The sequence below is a fragment of the Desmodus rotundus genome, chromosome 9 (genome assembly GCF_022682495.2).
Source record: "Desmodus rotundus isolate HL8 chromosome 9, HLdesRot8A.1, whole genome shotgun sequence".
Taxonomy (NCBI): Eukaryota; Metazoa; Chordata; class Mammalia; order Chiroptera; family Phyllostomidae; genus Desmodus; species Desmodus rotundus.
The window spans coordinates 70,860,456-70,881,734 of NC_071395.1; the positions used below are offsets into that span (position 1 = coordinate 70,860,456).

Below are 21,279 nucleotides of genomic sequence, written 5' to 3' on the forward strand. Positions count from 1 at the left end.
CCGGGATGCAAATCTGACGTGAGAGAAGGAGAAAGGGAAGAAGGCTTGGGTGGAAACGGCTTAGACTGACAGGCAAAGGCTCAGCAGGGCAGTCGAGGGATCGCTGGGCCCAGTCAGCCCTCAGAGAGGTTTGCATCTCCCAGGAGGGGCCAGCGTGAGAATCCCTGCCGCTCTGGGTGTTGGCGGCACACACGGCCTGAGCACAAAGCGCGGGAGTCCGCACAAAGAGCCCCCCAACCCCCGCCCCAAACACACACACCCCGCCACCCCGGTCTGTTAGACTCCTTGCAGCAGGAGGTCAGAGAAGCGCGTCCGCACGCTTTCCAAACGCCAGTGACTGATTCTTGTACCCCCTTCCCAGGTTTGCCAGGCCCACGAACTGCTGTTAAAGAAAAACATTATTCTGACACTTGATAAAACACTAAGGAAGACTTTAGTCAAGACTATTGCAATAGGGGAGAAACATCAGCTCGACTCTGAATAAGGCAAAGATGGCTGGGATTTACAGCCAACGAACAGGGTGCGAGGGTCTGTGGACAGGAAGGGGCTAAGACGAAATGCCAAGGGCGGGGGATTCTTCCTACACTGACCTGACGGGATTCTCGCGAGAAGCAGGCCAAGGACTTAGACATCAAAGGTGGAAGATGCAGAACTTGATCAGATATCAAGTGGGGGATTCTCTACAAACGGACAGCAGGATTCTTGCTGAAATTGTGCTAGGCAGGCCAAGGACAGGACAGGGGCCAAGGTCAGGGCTTAGGGGAGAAGAGAGCTCTGAGGGGCCCGAGTAAACTTTGGTCAGGGAGAGAGAGTCTTTGTCGTTTTCTGGTACTACCTGATATGTTTCTTTAAACTGACTTTAATTTTAACTTCATGCATATGTTGAAGAACTATATATATATATATATATATATATATAAAAGATTATATCTAATATATGCATTAGATATAATCTAATATTATATCTAATATATATTAGATATAATCTAATTAGTTATACATATATTAGAATATACATGTATATTCTAATACACATTAAAATGAGAGCATCATTATTCAAATATTAGGACCCTGTGTGTAGCGCCTTAAATGTCCCATGTACCACCGGTGGTACACACACCGCACTTTGGCAAATGTTGATTTTACAAAAAACAGAAATGCTGTTCGAAAGGCTGTATTCCAGCCCTGGCCCATATGCTGGCTGCCAGGTCTAAGTTCATTACTTTGGGGTACCTCTTGAGGCCCTTAGGAGGGACTAAAGACATCTTCAGGGAGAGCGGAGGTGGGGCCAGGGTCAGACCGGGGAGGCAGAGCTCCAAAGCTCCAGGACCCAAAGCGCGCCCTGCCCTGTTGCGCAGCCGCGGAGCTGGACCTCCAGCGGAGCGTGCAGGCTGTGCTCCGGCAGCTGAGAGCCCAGGCCCCCGCCCTACAGAGTAACCAAGGTAAGAGCCAGTGGGCATCGCCCCTCTGCTCCCCTACCCTTCCCCAGCCTGCTCTTTCCACACATTCTCAACAAAGGGTTGGGCGGAGCTCACAGAGTGAGGGGCTTCCAGCGGAACCCTCGTTCTGCTGGAAAGCCCCGTAACCTGAAGAACTCAGCAGACTTCTCTGCCTCCTGCTCACCCTGCCAGCGACAGTGGCACAGCGCCTTAGGGTCTGCAGCCTTCCTACCCACCTGCCCCAAGTCTCCTTGCAAATAAAACTCCCCTTGCAAATAAAACTCCCCTAGGCCCTCCGGGACCATTTGACTTCCAGAAGCGGAGCTCCAGGCGCTGACCTGTAAACACTGCTGCGCCGTAAGCCACTCGCACACACCCCTCCCCACCGTTGTCCCTCCTGCCCTCCTTTCCGCCTCGCAAATCGCCTACCCCCAAGGGCAGCCGATCAGAGCTCCTCTCTGTGGGAGAAGCCCACCCTTGCACACCTGGAGCCAAGTGTTTGGCTAAGGAGTCAGCCTGGTGGCTGGTCAGAATCACAGTCTGGGGTTTAGGATTCGGGGTTCTGCTCAGAAGGGTCTCCTTTCTAAGAGCTGCCGGCCCGCCCGGCTGTGCGGGGCACCCCTTTCTCCTGGCTCAGGCATGTGGAGGTGGTCCCTGCACAAGAAGGTCGACAGAGACCCGGGGAAGAGTCCCGCGCTGGTCCGCATTCTGCTCAGAGAACTGGAAAAGGTGGGTTTCTCACCCCCTGGGAGGCCGACGGGGGTGAGAGGAAGAGATGTCAGCCCGCTGGGGACTCAGTCTCATCAGCGTGGCGTCTGTCACGCTGTCGTCTCCCCCCTGTACTTTCCTATAAGCAATATTTTCTTTACATTGACTCCCCTTGTTGAACATGAGTTAACATATTTCAAAAAGAAACCAGAACAAGACCATCAATGGAAAACCACACCACTTGGCAGAAGCAGAAAGCACCTATAAACATAAATGCATAACTATTCAGATGTTCAAAATTCTCCTTGCACCATTGAAGTTATCCTCCACACCACCCAAAGCTCCGTGTGTGGCAGCTTGGGAAACGCTGCGCTCAAGGGAGCCTCCAAGTTGGGGACTTTCTTGCTGCTTTGCTGCCAGCTCCTGACCCGGTCAGTGCCTCCCCTCCTCATGGAGTTCCCTGCACCCCTCCCCCACAGCACTCTTTTCGACCAGGGCTGACTGTGGCCCTTTTCCACCACATCTCCAGTGCATCCTCCTACTCCCCCCACACTGCCTCCTGCTAGGATGTAGTGAGCCCATCTCAACCCCCAGGCCAATAAATGTTTTCCAGGCAGAAAGCGAGGACGCCCGGCAAGTCGTCATTCCCTTGCTGCACACTCTAATGTATGTGCTCACTAAGGTGAGCTGGGGCTGAGGGGTGGGAGATCCTGGCAACTATGACGAGTGACTGGGCTGGACACTGTCTTCTCCCCTCAGGGAGCACCCACTCTTGGCCGGGTACCAGCCTAGAAGAACTCTTGGATTGCCTGCGCCAAGCTGGCTCCTTCACCCTAGCTGTGCCCTTTCCCTAGCAGACAGGAGATGAAGGTGGGGAGGCGGTGGGAGAGTGCCGGCCCCACACAGCAAGATGACCTGCCAGATGAACACAATAGGATGAATTTCCCCTCTGGGAAGTTTGAGTGGGGTGTCAAAGCTGCGATGTCTGAGAAGAGGCAGAAGGTGTAGATTTGGGAGAGTCACGAGCCCATGTCCTGCTTTCAGGCCCCACATTCCAGCTGTCCCACCTTCCAGCTGTCCCACCCCTCCAGGGACTCTTGGAGACCCTGGGGTCCAAGCACCCCAACTGCTCCCTCTCCTCCAGGCCACAGGCATCCCAGAGGAGCTCTACCAGAGGACCTATACCCTTTGCATGCAGTTACTGACCCTGCCCTCCCCCTACTGCACAATTGCCCTGGACTGCGCCATACGGCTGAAAACTGAGACAGCTGTTCCAGGTAGGAGCTGCCACTCCAGCCCCACCCAAGGTCTTGCATTTGTCTCCAGGGTTCTGGGAAGCTCAAACACCCCAGCACCTTTTGTGGGAAGGTGGGGCCTGGGGCTCAGGGACTCAGAGCTGCCTTGCTGAAGCAGTCTGCTTTGCAGGGACGCTGTACCAAAGACTGGTCATTGCCGAGCAGAACTTGAGGAGTGAACTGTATCCCTACCAGGAGAGGTGAGTGGCCCCTCCACATGTTGGGCCTGGGGGACTGCTCACTGACAGGAAGACGAAAGAGGAGGCTGGATTGAGAGGAGCCTCTGCAGACCTCCCCATTCATGACATTTGTCCAGCAGGGGAGTGCCTTTTCAAGGTGCCTGTCCTCTGGAGAGTGCAGAAAATAGGAGAAGGCCTTCCTTCGTGGGCTGGATGCAGACGATCCCGCTCACATGCAGAGGGTGGACAGGACCACCGGCCGCCCTGGAGATCTGTTGTTTCACCTCCATCCTTCCTTGGCCGTGATGCAGCATCAACTAGCCAGGCAGCCTGAGGCAGCTCCAGAGCACCTGTAGTGGAGAGGGTTCAGGCCACAACCACACTACAAAATCGGCTTTCGTCGGTGTGTGCCTGGCCCTTTAGATAAGATTGAGGCAATGTTCGCTGTTTGTGCTGGGGAGTGGGACCAATGGCATTGGGGTGCATAGCTTTCTCCCTGACAGGTACCTGTGCTGAAAGGTTTAGCTTGCAGCTCTGTGTCCACAGAGGGTGCAGGGAGGCGAAGGGATCTGCAGGAACAGCATTGGAGAGGCTGGGAGGACACAGCTGGGTGCAGTTGTTTCCCTGGTGTGATAGGGGCGATGAGAGAAGATGGGCTGCTCAGAGTCCAGAGCTCCAGTTTCAGCAGCAAGGGCTTAGGGCTCCTCCTAGAGGGTGATGCAGTCAATGGGCCATGACGCCTAAGGGGGAAGCAGAACTGAGGATGGAACTTACCTAGATGTGAGAGGCTAGAGGGACCTTCTACCTTCTGTGAGAGGCAGAAGGGCTAAGCATGCTCTTATTGCCACAGTCCCCACCACTCCTTATTGTCTCTCCACCATAGACTTTGAATTTAAGGCTCCTGTTTTTGGAGGAGTTGAATAACCTGAGGGGGACACAAGATTCTGGGGGTACCCCTCCAGGGGCTCTTCCCCCAGTAGTCATTCTCATCAGCACCCTCCCTTCTACCTCTGTTCTCAGAGTGCTCCTCTTCGTGGATCCTGAGCTGGTGTCTCCCTCCGTGTGCAGTGCGCTGCTGCTGGAGATCGAGGCTGCACAGATCCAGCAGACGCCCGAGGCCTGCATGCGCCTTGTGGTCTCCCACACGCTGCAAGCGGCCCTGGGGGAGACCTGCCGCGCAGAAGCTCTGCAAAGGAAGCTGAAGGTAATGGCCCTGCCCCAGCCCTCAGGTTCCTGTCCAGGGCCCTGCGTGCCCACACCAGGTGCTTGCTCTGCTCGTCTTCCCTCTTCTCCTGTTGCCACATTACCTTTTTTCATAAATCCGAAATTAATACACAACACTAAGGGAAACCTGAAAAATGCAGATCATTTGCAGAAAGTTAAAATTACTTATACCCCTCTGCTCAGACATATTAGCAATTAATGTTCCGGCATATTTCCTCAGCAGTAACGACAGTGGTAGTCATAGTAGCTACTGTTTGTTGAGAGCCTGTTGTGTTCAGGCTCTGTGTTAGGTGCTTTCCATGTATCCTCTTCTAGAATTCCCACCACAACGTTGTGAAATGGATATAATTTTCAAAGCTGAGGGACAGAGGAGTTGATAACCTACTCGGGTCACACATGCAAAATGACCGAGGCAGAATTCGAACCCAGATCTGACTTCAAGCTGACGTTCACTCGCCTCCCAGCCTCACTCTCCCACTGCTCCTTTTTTTTTTTTTTTAACAAACTGAGACATCAAACTCTGTGTGCAGCTTTATATACTTCATGTGTGTGTGCATATATAATCTTTATTTTCCCATGTTATGGAAATTGCTGTAAGAAAATATTTTCCTTAGAAAATACGTGCGTGTAACGGTCGCACAATACCCCCTCTTGTGAAAGCGCAGTTATGCGGCAGCTAGTTGCCTGTTCCTACGGTGGGTATTTAGCTTGCTTCCAACACCTACCCATTCATTTCCTGGCTTTCTCTTGGGTTCAGTCTGGGCCCCCCTCCACAGCCAAGACTCCAGGAGGCTGGAGATCCTCTGGCCAAGGGTTGCTTGCGTGCCGGGCTGGGTTCCCCGGGTGGGAGAGGATGCAGCCTGGGGCAGCGAGTGCAGCACAGTCAGGGATGATCTCTTTGGGGGGAAAGGTGTCTGTCCTTTGGGAAGGCCGGACTGGACAATGGCTCAGCTTCCGAGCTGCTGTGACTCAGGGCTGAGGCACTGCCGCTGTGAGAGGAGGCAGGTGCCAGAGGGAGGGTAGTTGTGAGGGGTCAGCTATTTCCTGCTTGTTCTGCCCCCGCACATGGGCGCCAGTCCGTTGGCCAGCCCATGCCTCAGACCCGGCTTTGCCCATCAAAACGCATCAGATGTGCTGCTCTTCCTTCTCTGGTCTCTCCGTAAACTGTGTTGATTTCATTGATATCATTTCTTTTCTCTAAAAGTACCATTCAAAAGTACCATATCACCTTGAGAATACTGCTCCTTTGTGGGTGCCTACCTAGTTGGACCTGTTGAGGGTTCTGACTCACCCCCCTCACCCCACCAACCTTGACATCCATCCTTCTCTGACACCTCCTTTAGGGAGGTCACAGCCCACAGCCACATTGTGGAAGAATCACCCCCCCCACACACACACACACTAACTCATACCTAAGCCCTATCTTGGTTCTAGCATAAGCATCTAGGTCCCCTATGTGGGCTAGGGTCCCCTCTCCTGCAGCTGGCCTTGGCTCCCAGAAAGGTGGGGAGGGGAGGAGCTGTCCTGACCAGAGTCTGTCTGCTGACCCAGCTGCCCCACACCCCACACCTCCCGTGGCCCTGGTGGCATTTCTGGGTCACCAAGCCGGCCATGGTGAAGGCGCCATTTTGACACAAAAGTCAAACATGTAAGAACATCAATTTTTGTTTCTCAGTGATATGGGGAAAGGACAATGCCAAAGCTAGCTGCGTCTCTGGCTTGGATGCAGCTAGGGTTCAGGAGTAGGCTTAGGAATGAGGCTAGGATGGGTTTGAGGGTGTCAGGAACGAAGTGGTGTTCAGGGCTGGAATTAGCAGGTTTGTTGCATACACTATTTTGCAAGGGAAAAAATGCTGAAAGCAAAAGCTGAAATTTTCTTTTCATTAGTATTTATTAGAATTTTTTTTTAATTTTTATTGTTATTCAATTACAGTTGTATGCCTTTTCTCCCCATCCCTCCACCCCACCCCAGGTGAACCCACCTCCCTCCCCCACCTCCACCCTCCCCCTTGGTTTTGTCCATGTGTCCTTTATAGTAGTTCCTGTAATCCCCTCTTCCCACTGTCCCCACCCCCCCCCGCCCCCGCCCTGGCTATTGTTAGATTGTTCTTAACTTCAATGTCTCTGGTTATATTTTGTTTGCTTTTTTCTTCTATTGATTATGTTCCAGTTAAAGGTGAGATCATATGGTATTTGTCCCTCACCGCCTGGCTTATTTCACTTAGCATAATGCTCTCCAGTTTCATCCATGCTGTTGCAAAGGGTATAAGCTCCTTCTTTCTCTCTGCTGCGTAGAATTCCATTGTGTAAATATACCATAGTTTTTGGATCCACTCGTTTGCTGATGGGCACTTCGGTTGCTTCCAGTACTTGACTATTGTAAATTGTGCTGCTATGAACATTGGGGTGCACAGGTTCTTTTGGATTGGTGTTTCAGTGTTCTTAGGGTATAATCCCAGCAGCGGAATTGCTGGGTCAAAGGGCAGTTCCATTTTTAGTTTTCTGAGGAAATTCCATACTGTTTTCCACAGTGGCCTCACCAGTCTGCATTCCCATCAACAGTGCACTAGGGTTCCCTTTTCTCCGCATCCTCTCCAACATTTGTTTGTGGATTTATGTTGGCCACTCTGACTGGTGTGAGATGATACCTCATTGTGGTTTTAATTTGCATCTCTCTGATGGCTAGTGAGGCTGAGCATCTTTTCATATGTCTCTGGGCCCTCTGTATGTCTTCCTTGGAGAAGTGTCTGTTCAAGTCCTTGGCCCATTTTTTAATTGGGTTGTTTGTCTTCCTGGAGTGGAGTCGTGTGAGTTCTTTATATATTTTGGAGATCAGGCCCTTGTCTGAGGTATCATTGGCAAATATGTTTTCCCATACTGTTGGTTCTCTTTGTAATTTGGTGCTGTTTTCTTTAGCCATGCAGAAGCTTTTTATTTTGATGAGGTCCCATTTGTTTATTCTTTCCTTTATGTCCCTTGCTTTAGGGGATGTGTCTGTGAGGATGTTGCTGCGTGGAATGTCTGAGATTTTCCTGCCAATGTTTTCCTCAAGGACTTTTATGGTGTTACAACTTATATTTAAGTCTTTTATCCATCTTGAGTTTATTTTCGTGTATGGCGTAAGTTGGTGATCAAGTTTAATTTTTTTGCACGTAGCTGTCCAGATCTCCCAACACCTTCTGTTGAAGAGGCTGTTTTTGCTCCATTTTATGCTCCTGCCTCCTTTGTCAAATATTGATTGACCGTATAGACTTGAGTTTATTTCTGGGCTCTCTGTTCTGTTCCATTGGTCTATGTGCCTGTTTTTATGCCAGTACCAGGCTGTTTTGATTACCGTGGCCTTGTAATACAGTTTGATATCAGGTATTGTGATCCCTCCTGCTTTGTTCTTCTTTCTCAAAATTGCTGCAGCTATTCGGGGTCGTTTATGGTTCCATATGAATTTCTGAAATGTTTGTTCTATATCTGTGAAATATGTCATGGGTACTCTAATAGGGATTGCATTGAATCTATAAATTGCTTTGGGTAGTATGGCCATTTTGATGATGTTAATTCTTCCAATCCATGAACATGGTACATGCTTCCATTTGTTTGTGTCTTCCTTAATTTCTTTCTTCAGTGTTGTGTAGTTTTCTGAGTACAGGTCTTTTACCTCCTTGGTTAGGTTTATTCCTAGGTACTTTATTTTTCTTGTTGCTATATCGAATGGGATTTTTTTCCTGATTTCTGTTTCTGCAGTTTCGTTGCTGGTGTACAGGAATGCCTTTGATTTCTGGGTATTGACTCTGTATCCATCTGTTTTGCCAAATTCATTTATTAGGTCGAGTAGTTTTTTGGTGGAGTCTATAGGGTTTTCCATGTACACTATCATGTTGTCTGCAAACAGTGACAGTTTCATTTCCTCCTTTCCAATTTGGATGCCTTTTATTGCTTTTTCTTGTCTGATTGCGGTGGCTAGGACTTCCAATACTATGTTGAATAGGAGTGGTGAGAGAGGGCATCCTTGTCTTGTTCATGATCTTAGTGGGAAAGCTCTAAGTTTTTGTCCATTGAGTGTGATGTTGGCTGTAGGTCTCTCATATATGGCCTTTATTATGTTGAGGAATGCTCCCTTTATTCCCACTTTGCTGAGTGTTTTTATCAGAAATGGGTGCTGTATCTTATCGAATGCTTTTTCCGCATCTATTGATATGATCATGTGATTTTTGTCTTTGCTGTTGTTGATGTGATGTATTATGTTTATTGATTTGCGAATATTGTACCATCCTTGCATCCCTGGGATGAATCCCACTTGGTCATGGTGGATGATCTTTTTAATGTATTGCTGGATGCGGTTTGCTAATATTTTGTTGAGAGTTTTAGTGTCTATGTTCATCAGCGATATTGGCCTGAAGTTTTCTTTCTTCGTTGTGTCTTTATCTGGTTTTGGGATTAGGATGATGTTGGCTTCATAAAAAGAGTTTGGGAGTCTTCCATCAGTTTGGATTTTTTCGAATAGTCTGTGAAGGATAGGGGTTAGCTCTTCCTTCAATGCTTTGTAGAAAAGCTGAAATTTTTTAGGCACAGTAAACGTTAGGCACCTCGCCCCCTACATAACTGTAGGTTATCTAGAGTCCAGTGCTCTGAGCCTCCATTGTTGTACATAGAGAATTGAGGGGGAGGGGAGGAAGAAGAGCAGGGAGAGACTCGAGGAATGCATAATTGATCTCAAGCTAGAGACCCTCAGAAGCTTAGAGGTTAAGGTGTCCTTAATGGTTCCCTGGCAATTGTCCCTCCCACACCGGAGCTGGTGCTCCCAGACATCAGCCTGGTCTGGGGCTCTCCAGCACATGTTGACCACCACTCCCTGCCCCCTGATATCTCTGCCCCCTTACCTGGAATTCTGCCTCTTAAAGGACACCATTCCCAGTCATACCTGCTGGCAAGAGGACAAGTGGGACCTGGGAGAGGTGGTTTGGCCAGTCACAGTCTGATGGGTAGGCCTTATCTGACCACCAGTTCCTGTTCTGTTTGCCGAGGACCTGGTCTGAGGCCCAGGTGTGGCATTGATTTGTCTCCCCCTGTGTCCAGCGAACCAGCAGACAAGGTCTGGAGACTGGGAAGTCAGCATGGGACAACCTGTCTCTCTGACCCTCTGTATATGTTCTGGGTGCTAGAGAAGGGTGTCTTCAACCAGGGCTGCCTGCCCCATGAGGGGTCAGGGAATGAGAACTAAGGGAGGGCTCTCTGCAACGCCTTGAAGACAGGGATTTCGGGAAGGGCATAGGAAAGAGGCCAGGGCGGAAGTCTGAAGACAAAGCTTTGAGAGTCAGCTTGCAGTGGGTCTGCAGCAGGACTGCGAATCAGCCACACTTGCTCAAGGTCTAATTGTCCCTTTTCCTCATTTCTTCATTCACTGAGCTCCAGGAAGAGCTCGCCCCCAACCGATTCTAAAGGGAGCTCGAGAGCTGCGCTGGCCTTTCAGCGCTGTCCTGAGATGGGGCGTACAGGTCCACACCCACTAGTAATTGCATGGACTGTCCTCAGGAAAGGGGCATGGCCTTGGAGAGGTGGCTTTCTTCAGCTGAGCGCGACTTGGGGAGAGACTCAGCTGAGAGCTGCCCGCTGTCAGGCTCCCAGCAGCCAGGCTGACGGGTGCCTCAGTGCTGGGAGGCCGCCCTGCCGTGTATCACACCATCTCACTCAGAGTCAAAGCCAAAGACGTTATAGTGGCCTACGAGGCCCTCGTGCCTGCCCCGCCTCCCCCTCCATCAGTTACCCATCCCCTATACTCTCCCTCTTTCTCTCTGCTCACTTGCCCGTTTACTCAAAGGTCATCTTCTGGTGAGGCTTCCTTGATCACTCTACCTAAAATTTCAGCCCCTCCCCAAATTTCACTCCCTCCTTGCCTGCTTTATATTCCCTTCAGCATTCCCTGTTGTTTATCATACTGTAAATTTTGCTTGTCTTGCTTATTATCTCCCTCACTGCCCCCCCACCCCGATACTATAATACAAGCCTCATAAGGACTTTTTGTCTGTTTTGTTCACTGCTGCACCCTAGCACCTAGAACAGTGCCCGGCACCCGGTGGGTGCTCGATCAATAAATATTTCATCCATTTATTTATAATTAATTTATAAAATGAAGAAATAAGATGCGATAGTCCCCGTGGCCCCTTCCAACTCTGATTCCATATCCCTCTGAATGCTTTTGTTCATCCAGTTGATGGATCAGTAAGTATCTGTCAGAGCCCTAGCTGGTCTGAACGACACACTGGGCCTCAGCCCAGGAAGCTGAGACGGAGCTCAGCAGACCCTGCGCACAGAAGAGAGACAAGAGGCAGTGCTGTCGTGCCTGCCGGTGTGATTTGTTTGGACCCTGCAACTGTGGTTGTGAGAGGACTCGTTGGTGGTGAGCGGGGTGAGGGAAGACAGCCAGAGAGCATGACCGAGGGCAGTTCTTCTCAGGGTGTCGGATCCGCACCCCTGGGGGCAAAAGGACATGCTGCCAAAGAGCATGGAATGGCACCACGGGAAACTCTTTCGAAACTGTTTCCACTAAGGAGAAAAGCTCAGCTTCGTGCTTTACCTCAATATCTTTAACACTTACCATTTCCATTTAAAAAAAAATGGAAAGCAAGCTTTGAGCTCTAAAGCCTTGGCCGGCCATAGCCCGCGGCAGGACTGAGTAACAGTGCTTGTGATCATTAGCTATTTTCTGTTTGTGACACGGGGCACTAACCTTTTTATTTAGAGTAGCTATGTGAAATTTCCTTTTGAAAAAATTTTGAACCAAAAAATGAGCTGATTTAAAGAAAAATAATGAGTAAATAATAGTACAGGTGTTATGTCAAGGCAGTATAAAAATGACAGAAGTTTAGGAAATGGTCAACAAATATTCATGGAGCACCTACTATGTGCCAAGGAGATGTTGTAGGTGCTGGGGATGCAGCTATAGATAAAACAGACAAAACCACTATCTTCCTGGACTTTACATCCTGGTGGGGAGAGAACGTTGATCCAGGTGCTTGGTGACGCTTCAAGCAGGGTGGGCGCCGGCGGCCATCCTGCCCGTCTGGGTTCCCCACATTACCGGGCACCAGGTGTCTCCCCACACCTGGGTGGAGAGGCAGAGTAGACCCGCAGCCTCAGGCAACTTCTGGTAACAGCTGTGGTGGGGCAGGAGCAGCGCCCTGGATGTGGCTCGCAGAAGCCTTGGCAGGGAAGCTGTGTCCAGCCTCCTGGGAAGAGGGGAGGTGCCACGTGGGACTGCCCACGCACCTGAGGACTTGGCGTCGGAGCTGGGGTAGGTGGATGCTGGGCTGGGACCCAGGCTCTACACCCCTCCCGGACAGGCCAGCCCCCGTCGCGCCCTGGAGCGCTACTTCCACGCCGTGGTGGCAGCCGTGGAACAGATGGCTAGCGAGCCCAGCTCGAGCCGGGTGGGACACCTGGAGAGACTGGAGGAGATTTACTGCTCGCTGCTGGGGCCAACAGCGGCCGCCAGGGGGCGCTGTGAAGGTAAGTGGCGGGCAGCCCCGGGACCCTGCAAGGGACGCGAGAAAGCCAGGTTGTACCTGCCTGGAGTCTTCGTGCCTGGTTGAGCGGTTGGATACGTGACTGCTCCTAGTCTCCCGGGGACTGAGGTGCCCAGAAACTTGGAAGGTTCTGGGCTAAAAAGATGGGTAATTTTTCATGAAAACAACTGACGCCTGCCTGCCACCCACTCTACCCCAGTTGCTGTTCTCAGTACTTTATATGTTTAAATATATTAAATGTATTAAATCAAGCAATGCTCACAGTAAACTTATAAGATAGGAAAATATTATCCCTATTTTACAGATGAGAAAACCGAGTTCGAAAAAGGCTATAAATCTTGCCCGAGATTACCCAGCTAGTTAAGTGGAGTGCCAAGATTCAAACCTCGGCTGTTTAGTTCTTAACCACTAAACTATGGTAACCAACGGATATGATGATCCAAGGATACTCTAAAGAACATCTAAAACCGCACCTTAGTCATTGTCACTTACATCAGTGCCATCAATCTTTTTAAAGATTTTATTTATTTATTTCTAAAGGGAAGGGAAGGGAGGAAGAAAAAGGGAAAGAAACATCCATGTGTGAGAGATACATCCATCAGTTGCCTCTCTCACACCCCCAACTGGGGACCTGGCCTGCAACTCAGCCTGTGCCCTGACAGGGAATTGAACCAGCAACCTTTCAGTTTGCAGGCTGGCGCTCAACCCACTGAGCCACAGCCAAGGCTGGTGTCATCAATTTTTATTCTGCATGCTTCCTTTCTATTTGCATTTCTATAAGACAATGCCATACATCAATGGGAAGCAAACCCATGTGGACTGGGAAATCCTAATGAGCCCCAAGGAGTGTCCTGGGACATGTGTATGTGGCTGTTGGAAGATGGTTGTAATTTGTGTCCTGTTTCATGGTCGCCCAAAGCACCCATGAAATTCATTAGCCTGCATGTCCCAGAACACACCATGCACCCATAGGCACACAGCACCAACCTAAGGCCTGGAAGCCACAGGCAGAGGTCAGTGTCCCAGCCCTGGGGCTTGACCTTGGCAGCTCAGGGATGGTGGAGGCTGCAGAAGTCAGAATGAGGCAGGCAGCATGCCCTCCCAAGACACCCTCCATCATCTCAGCCTTCTGTTCTTTTGCTTTAATATTCTAAACCTCCAAATACCTCTGTGCCTCTGAAAACCATATAGAAATGTCTGTTTATGAAGCCTCCCTCCTCCCAAAGCTGGGATAAACTCTGGGGGAAAATCTGGCTTCGCTCTTCTTGGGTACCACTTGCTAACTCAGCAGTAGCTCTTCATGGACAGAATGAGACCAGGCCTGGGCCACCCTCACCATTCCAACCACATCCAACACCCACCTCCTCCCTTGACTTGTCCTGTGCACCTTAATGACCTGCCAGCACCCCTGCTGAGCCCCTGCTGCTTCTGGGGCAGCATAGGATGGTAGTTTTGAGCAAGGTGTCCTGGGTAAGAGCATGCACTCTGAAGCTGGGATACCTGGGCTCAAATTCTGACTCTGTCACTGTGTGGCCTTGGGCCACTTACTTAACCTCTCTGTGCCCCAGCCTCCCCCTCTGTAAAGTGAGGATAACGATACTATCGGTGGCCCACAGTCACTGGCAGGATCCCGTGAGATGATGGCAATGTGTGCAAGGTGAGGAGAAAGCAGCAATAGGAAGTGCTCTGTGGGTGTTAGTTGCTCTTCACGAGGGAAGCTTGCAGCCTTTTTAGGGAGGGAGCCATACTGTGTAGAAATTAAATCCTAAATTCTACACAATAGGTATGCCTAATGTGCAGCCTGTAAGGTCTGCTGGGGAGGGGATGACCACAGGGGCTGGAGTGATCAGGAAGGCTTCTAGAAGGAGGCAAAGAGGAAGGGCTGGCCCTGCCCTTCCCCTGGACTGCAGAGGTCCTGCTGCTGATGAGTTCTCTTCATCATCACCTACAGGAGCAAACGTTAACTGAGTGCCTGCTGTGCGCATGCTACTAGACGAGATGCTGAGAAATACAGAGGCCTTCCTCTCTTCTTCTGGTTGTAGGCAGGACGTCTAAGAACAATGGGAAAGGCATTGGGGTTAGGGGAGGGGAGGGACCAACAATAGGAGAGAAGGTTGGGAAAGACACTGCGAGCTGATTTGTGAAGGGTCCTAAAGGCTGAGCTAGGAAGTTTGCAGGAAACAGGGAGCTTCTAAGCATTCTTGGGCAGGGAGGGGATTGCTGCAGTGTTAGGCCCTGCAGGAGTGGATGGTGGCAGAGGGGGAGAGGAGCTCAACAAGACCAGATATGGGAGGACCAGGGTCTCTGCCATCCCCCCACCTCTAGGCCCCATGCAGGAGCTGGTGGGGGTGGAATGGGGAGAGCAGAGGAGAGTCCCACAATCTTTTCCTCGTGGTCTCCACAGCCTGCTCCTTCCTTCAGGTGACCCCCTCCCAGACCAGCCACCGAACATCCCCCTGCCCAGCCCACACATCACCTTCCACCTGTGGACTGATGAGGAGCAGCTCTGTGAGTCTTGCCTTTGACGTCTTCCTTGGGAGCTGGCTGGATACAGTGGCAAATGTGTGTCTGTGCATCTGTGCCTGTGTGCCTGTGTGTCTCTGTGTGTACTCTGTGTGACTATGTGTCTGTGTATCTATTGTGTGTATTGACGTCTGGTCTGTGCAAGTCTTTGCATGCACCTGTGTGTCTGGATGTGTCTCTGTGTGCACACCCGTTGTGTGTCTGTGTGTGTGCTGAGTTGTTCTGTACATCTGGAAGGAGAATGTATTTTCTTTATGTCAGAACAGCTCAGTGCATTGGCCACTGGCCTCACATGCCTCGTAAGCGCCGCATGCCCATGACGATCCTCATAGACAATGCAAGTCCCCGAGAAGGAGGCAGCCACAAAAGAAGTTCTGATTTCTGGAGCAGGAGGGGGCCTTGCACACTGGGGTTCCCCTCCCTCTGTCCCCTGGCTCTTGTCAAGGGGGAGGGGAAGACAAAGGCACAGGTTGGAGAAAGCAGGGTTGGACCAGTGAACCGGGTTCACGTCCTGGCACTTCCTTTCTCATGCTGGCTCACCCTAGACAGACTCAGTTTTCTCTCTGGGCCTCAGTTTCCTCATGGGAAATAAAATGAAGGCAGGTTAGAAAAGTCTGGAAGTCCTTCCAGGAGCTGATGGTCTGTTCTCTGTGTCTCAGGGCAAGCACGGCAGTGGGAGAACAGGAGGACGCTAGTGCGTGAATGTGAAAACCAGAGCTCTGGAGTGGGGAGGGGCTGGGGGAAGTGATTTCTCTCCTGCGGGACTTCTCAGAGCCTTTAGAATGGTAACTAAAGAAACTCAAGAGGTGGCAGGCCTGCGGGGTTCTCGGTTCGCTGGCCACAGAACCTCTGCTCCTTTGTGGACCACCTGGTGGGGCTTCTGTTCAGCTAAACAGTGTTTGAGGAACACAGAACCGCGGGCGCTGCCCCGCGAGGCTCTGCCAGCCTCACATACCCTCTCCGCCTGCGGGGCGTTCCCCTTGTTCTCCACATCGCAGGGAAGGAACTGGTGCTCTTCCTGCGCCCGCGGTCCCTCCTGCGCCTCAGCGCTGACTTGGAGGCCTTGGATCTGCAGGGCCTCCTGCCAGATCGGGAGCTGGCCCGGGAGTCCGTGCTGTCCACGGACAGCGGCATTGAGCGGGACTTTCCTCTGGGGGCCGAGGAGCCGCCCACCACCGGCAGCCCGGAGATGGAGCGCGCTGGACTGCAGCGCAAAGGGGGCATCAAGAAGCGGGTGTGGCCCCCGGACATCTTGATGCCCGGCAGCTGGGATGGGCCCCTGGGGCTTCACCGGAGAACGGGCAGGCCCAGTGGGGATGGAGAACTGCTGCCTGGTGTCTCCCGGCTGCACACAGCCCGGGTGCTGGTGCTGGGCGACGACAGGATGCTGGGGCGCCTGGCCCGGGCCTACCACAGCCTCAGGTAGGGCCCCAGAGGGACAGCAGGGGGCGGGGCTGGGGGCAAGGGTGGGCGGTGAGGGAGCTAGGAGTGGTTGGGGAGGACCAGGAGGCAGAGGCCAGGGTAGAATGGGGGACGATGGTGCACAATGCACCTGTTCTGGAGATGAGAAAACAGGCTCAGAGATTTGGTAAATTGGCCAAAGTCACGAGGTAATAAAGAGCAGGGCAGAATGTGGAAGGAACCAAGTCTGCCTGCAGCGGAAACCCCTGCCCTCACCCCTGTGCTCTGCTGCCCCTTGCCAGGAAACGGGAGACCCAGACGTTCTGCCTCACCCCCCGACTGAGCCTGCAGCTCTACTACATCCCTGTGCTGACACCTGAGGTGGCTGGTCGGGGAGGAGGGGGCCACGGGGAGGGGGAGAGGAATAGCAGGAGCAGGGGTGTGGGCTAGGGGCTGGGCAGGGACCCATGGCAGCCTGGCCTCCCCTGGCCCAGGAACCGGGGTCGCCCTGCCTTGGGATGTGCAGCTGGGAGAGAACGCAGGGGTCTCCTGTTCCAGAAGCCATAGACACGGGCCTGTGGGCTGACTGTGGCCAGAGAGGTGTTCTCTCACAGAGGCAGCCTGCCCATTTCTGGTTTTCATTTTGCTCTTCTAACTGAATTAATTGCAAGCTTCTGGGAATTTCAGGCAGTGAAAACCCATTGGTCTGCTGGGGGAGAGGGAGGCCCTCCTGTGGTTTTTCATTTCTGTTGCCCACTCTGCTGCTTATTGGGATGCCTTAAATTCAAAGCAACACTTGTCTCTCTGATGATTATGTCTCAATGTCCCTGGCAAGTGGCCCTCAGAGAAGGTACTCCGGCTTCATCTGAGGTGTAACAGAGAACAGTCTTTACATGGTGCACAAATGGCCACAAGAGGCTGATATTTGATCACATTCCCAAAGCTGGTTTTGCCTCGGACTGGTACCTGGGGACCCTCCAGCCAGGAAGAGTGTCGGAGAGAAGGCGTGACGGGCGTGCCTCATCCCTTTGTCCTCAGACGCTGGCATCGTCCAGGCACTCGGAGCTCGGAGAGCTGGCCGCCTTCCTGGGCCAGGCAGACCCGTGGTACGAGAGCACCATCAACACCCTGTGCCCGGCCATCCACAAGCTGGCAGAGATGGTAGGGGCAAAGGGGTAGGACAGTGGGAGGGGCCTGTTTCAGATATTACTCTTGTCCCTTGACCCCAAGAGTCAGTCCAAGGGGCCCCATGGTTGGAGGAGGCAGGACAGGGATATAGGAGAGAACTCTAACAAGCTGGCGGTTGGGGTTTACTCGGAACACTCACCAGGCACAACAGCCCTCCTTATCCATGGGTTCTGCATGTGCAGATTCAACCAACCCGGAGTGGGCAATATTCAGGAAGAACAATTATGTTGTTGCTGACGTGTACAATGTTGTTAGGCCTACGATGGTTATATCCGTACTGAGCATGTAGCAGGCTCTTTTCCTTGTCCATTATTCCCTAAATAGTACAGTGTGACAACTATTTACGTAGCATTTCTATTGTATTAGGTATTATAAGTAATCTAGAGATGACTTGAAGTATACCGGCGGTTGTGAGTAGGTTACATGCAAATACCAAGCCACATTATATATGGGGATTTAAGGGCATCCACAGGTTCTGGTATCCAGGGGGGTCCTGCAACCAACCCCCTGTGGGTTATGAGGGATGGCTGTACTTCGGACAAAACCACTGTGGAAAAGATGAGGTAAAACACCTTTCATAAGTATGCAGGCCAGTTATAGTCCTTCTCTTGTGAGTTTCCTGTGATGATTGCTCTGCGATGATAATAGCTGATGCTTCCTGAGCACTCCACGCACCAGCCGCTGTTCTAAGCACTTACACACGGCCTCCCTACCAAGTAGATACTCTCGTTGGCAGGTGCCGTTTTCTCCATGTCCCCAGTTTACAGATCCAGCAGCCGAGGCACAGAGACACCGGGGAACTTGCCCCAAGTAGAATCCCACTTGGAGTCAGGCAGCTTGATTCCAGAGCACATCCTCTTAAACACAAACCATAGTGCTGCCCTAACCCCGGCTGGTGGCGGGAAGCTGGTCTCTTACTGATTTGAAAAGTCCTTGATATAGTACAAGAATCTAATCCTTTTTGCATCACATGTGTTACAGACATTTTATTGCACTTGGCTATTTGCCTCTCAGTCACGCCAGCAGTGTTTTCTGTTCTTGAAAAGCCTAACATTTTTATGTAGTCACTCACAGCGCTTTCATGCTCTGAGAGGACTACTCTACTGAGTAAACTATATCCAAAATTAAGCAAATATTCACTGACAATTTACTCCAATACTTTTAATATCTCAACTGTTACATTTAAATAACCTATCTGCAATTAACTTCAGTGTTTAGTAGGAAGTATGTACCATATTTTGCCATGTATAATGTGTACTTTTTTGCCCAACATTTTGAGGGAAAAATAAGGATGCTCATTATACATGGGTAGTACTAATTTTGTATCTGTATAAATGTTTTTAATTCTTTTATTTATGCTTATACATTAACAGTGTAACTCTAGAAAGCAATAATGATATCCATATGCAAAATAATACCTTGGAATATGATAATCGATTTTGTTTCTAAATATAAATAAATAAATAATCAAATTTTTAAATTATAATGAAAGATTTCTTTCCTGAAAGTTTGGGCCCAAAATGTGGGTGTGCATTATACATGAGAGCACATTAAACATGGCAAAATGTAATTTTATTTTTTCCAAATGTTTAGCCAGTTTTGCTAAGCTATTTATTGCATAAACCGTCTTGCCCCATCAATCTGAAACGCCACGTTTATCGTTTATTAAATTCTAACATATGCTTGAGTTTATTTCTGGGTACCTATTTTTTCTCACTGGTCTATTCAGTCCTGTACAAATTCTCACTTTTATATTTTAATAGCTGTCAGGGGAAGTCTACCCCATAACTCCTCTCTTCCAAAACTTCTCAGAATGTGCTTATTTATGTTTCCAGATAAACTTTAGAATTTTTTTCATTTTCTTTTTAATCCCCTTGGGATTCTGATTGAAATTTGAAGGAGAATTAGCATCTTTAGCATATTAAGTCACCCTCTCTGGGACTGTAGTAGAACTCTTTGTTCCTTAAAGACTTCTTGGGTATTCCTCAGGGTAGTAGTACAGTTTTTAGCACACAGATTTCACCCATTTCTTGCTAAATCTACCCTCACGTTTAATAGTTTTTTTCTTGAGCTGTGGTTGTTATCTTCCTCCCATTGTTTTTGGACAATAGTTACTACTAGTGTAAGAGGTTCCTATTGGTTTTTATGTATTTACTTTCAAACTTGCCACTTTACTGAGCCCTTCACTTCGCTTTATTGCCTGATTGATTGGGGTTCCTTCTTATTGTTTTTATTGGAACGAAGATGTTGGGGACAGGCATGTTTTCTGAATTATTGCATATCCGAAAATGCCTGCGTGTACATGAAAGGCTGTTTAGCTGGGTATTAAAGTACCTTTTCCTTGAAACTTGGAGGATATTACAGGAAGAACATCTGATGTAGGTTTCATTTATGTGCCTTTATTAATAGCCTTTCTCCATGTGAGTACACATATAAGATTTTGGTTTCTCCCTGCTCTCCTTCTCTTATAATTAACAATTTGTATGACCCTTCTACTTATTCCAAAAGCAGTTTCCATGTGAAGAGACGGGAAACGGTGTGAGCAATGCAGCATTATTAGAATACATTAATAGTTCCTCACCATGATCCTTTTGAAGGGCCCAGCATTTCAGAAGACCAGACATGAAAATCAGAAGAGGGGTTATAGGATCATATACAAGATGGGTTAGATAAAGTTTGAGCTTCTTTTCAACCCCGATACTCTCAGGTTCTATGCAGACATTCTGTTCTATTTACCTCAAATACCCAATCGTTATGCTTTAGAATTATATGTGGTTGGGAAGGCCTGTAGGACATGGCACTGGTCCTTTCCCAATAACATATAAAAATTAATTAGTTTGTTAGTATATTCAGATCCACAAGAACTGAAAGAGACATCAGATCATCAGGTTCAACCTCTCATGCCCAAGGCCAGTGAGTAGCTAATCCAAACCTAGAACGCAGTCAGACTCTCCCCTCGTTAGTCACATCGTCAAGCATCTTGTCCACCCCCCAAGCACCCAGCACAGTGCCTTACTCATAGAGATGCCCACTGTGTCTCTGTGCAGTTAAAATTAATCCAAGTCCCTGCGGAGATGAGGCTTTGGACAGGCGTATTGTGACTAGGAGTGGAAATTGGGCACCATGAAAGGCTTGGACTGTGCTGAAGGGCCAGCAGGGTTAGTGCATCACAGAGGATATGTAGGGGCTTTGGAGCTTCTCTATTAAAAAAAGTGGCACCATCCATGGCAACAGGGAAGGAGGTCACTGAAAACATTCTCTGTCCCTGACAGCCTCCCTCCCTGGACACATCCCGGAATGTAGACCCCTTCATCCTGGATGTCATCACCTACTACATTCGCATGGGCACCCAACCCATCTATTTCCAGATCTACACAGTCAAGGTAAGCTCTCCACCCGTGGGGCTGCCTGTTGAACCCCAGGGCCCCACAACCTAAATACCTGGCTCTGGGCAAACACAGCTTACCAGGGTGAAAGTCATAAACTCACTCAGAGACTCTTGGTTGTCAATTTTATCTCCTCAATCTCTGCATTTCTGTGAGCAGCTGCAGACTAATTTCTAATGGCTACCTCTGCCTCTAGCTGCCTCCCTTACTGAACTCTTGTTTTTCACTCTGCTTCCTGTGGTACATCTTTTTCTTTATTGCCTTCCTGATTTTGACCTAAATGAGGGATTTGGGCTCTTCCCTTGATTTTCAAAATGCAAACCAAAATAACACAAAATAGACAAATGGAAAAACAAATGCTCAAAGGTCCCTGGTAAAGGGAGTATACATCTCAGCAATGCAAATGACAAAATTGAACA

General features: G+C 49.9%; 1 protein-coding gene across 9 annotated transcripts in view; it reads left to right on the forward strand.

The window, feature by feature from the left end:
• The window catches only part of PIK3R6 (phosphoinositide-3-kinase regulatory subunit 6), a 53,280-nt gene that overhangs the window by 16,506 nt on the left and 15,495 nt on the right, over positions 1-21,279 (forward strand). For 3 of the 9 annotated variants that reach the window (XM_045199311.2, XM_045199308.2, XM_045199312.3), the window contains exons 3-14: positions 1,359-1,442; positions 2,077-2,168; positions 2,761-2,829; positions 3,292-3,424; positions 3,573-3,642; positions 4,642-4,825; positions 12,180-12,345; positions 14,784-14,870; positions 15,884-16,307; positions 16,589-16,667; positions 17,325-17,447; positions 20,747-20,857. In XM_045199311.2, the coding sequence (XP_045055246.2) occupies positions 1,359-1,442; positions 2,077-2,168; positions 2,761-2,829; positions 3,292-3,424; positions 3,573-3,642; positions 4,642-4,825; positions 12,180-12,345; positions 14,784-14,870; positions 15,884-16,307; positions 16,589-16,667; positions 17,325-17,447; positions 20,747-20,857 (1,622 nt within the window). Of the gene's footprint in view, positions 1-1,358; positions 1,443-2,076; positions 2,169-2,760; positions 2,830-3,291; positions 3,425-3,572; positions 3,643-4,641; positions 4,826-12,179; positions 12,346-14,766; positions 14,871-15,883; positions 16,308-16,588; positions 16,668-17,324; positions 17,448-20,746; positions 20,858-21,279 lie in introns of those variants that run through there. The other 6 variants (XM_045199309.3, XM_045199310.2, XM_045199313.3 and 3 more) reach the window with 6 other exon arrangements.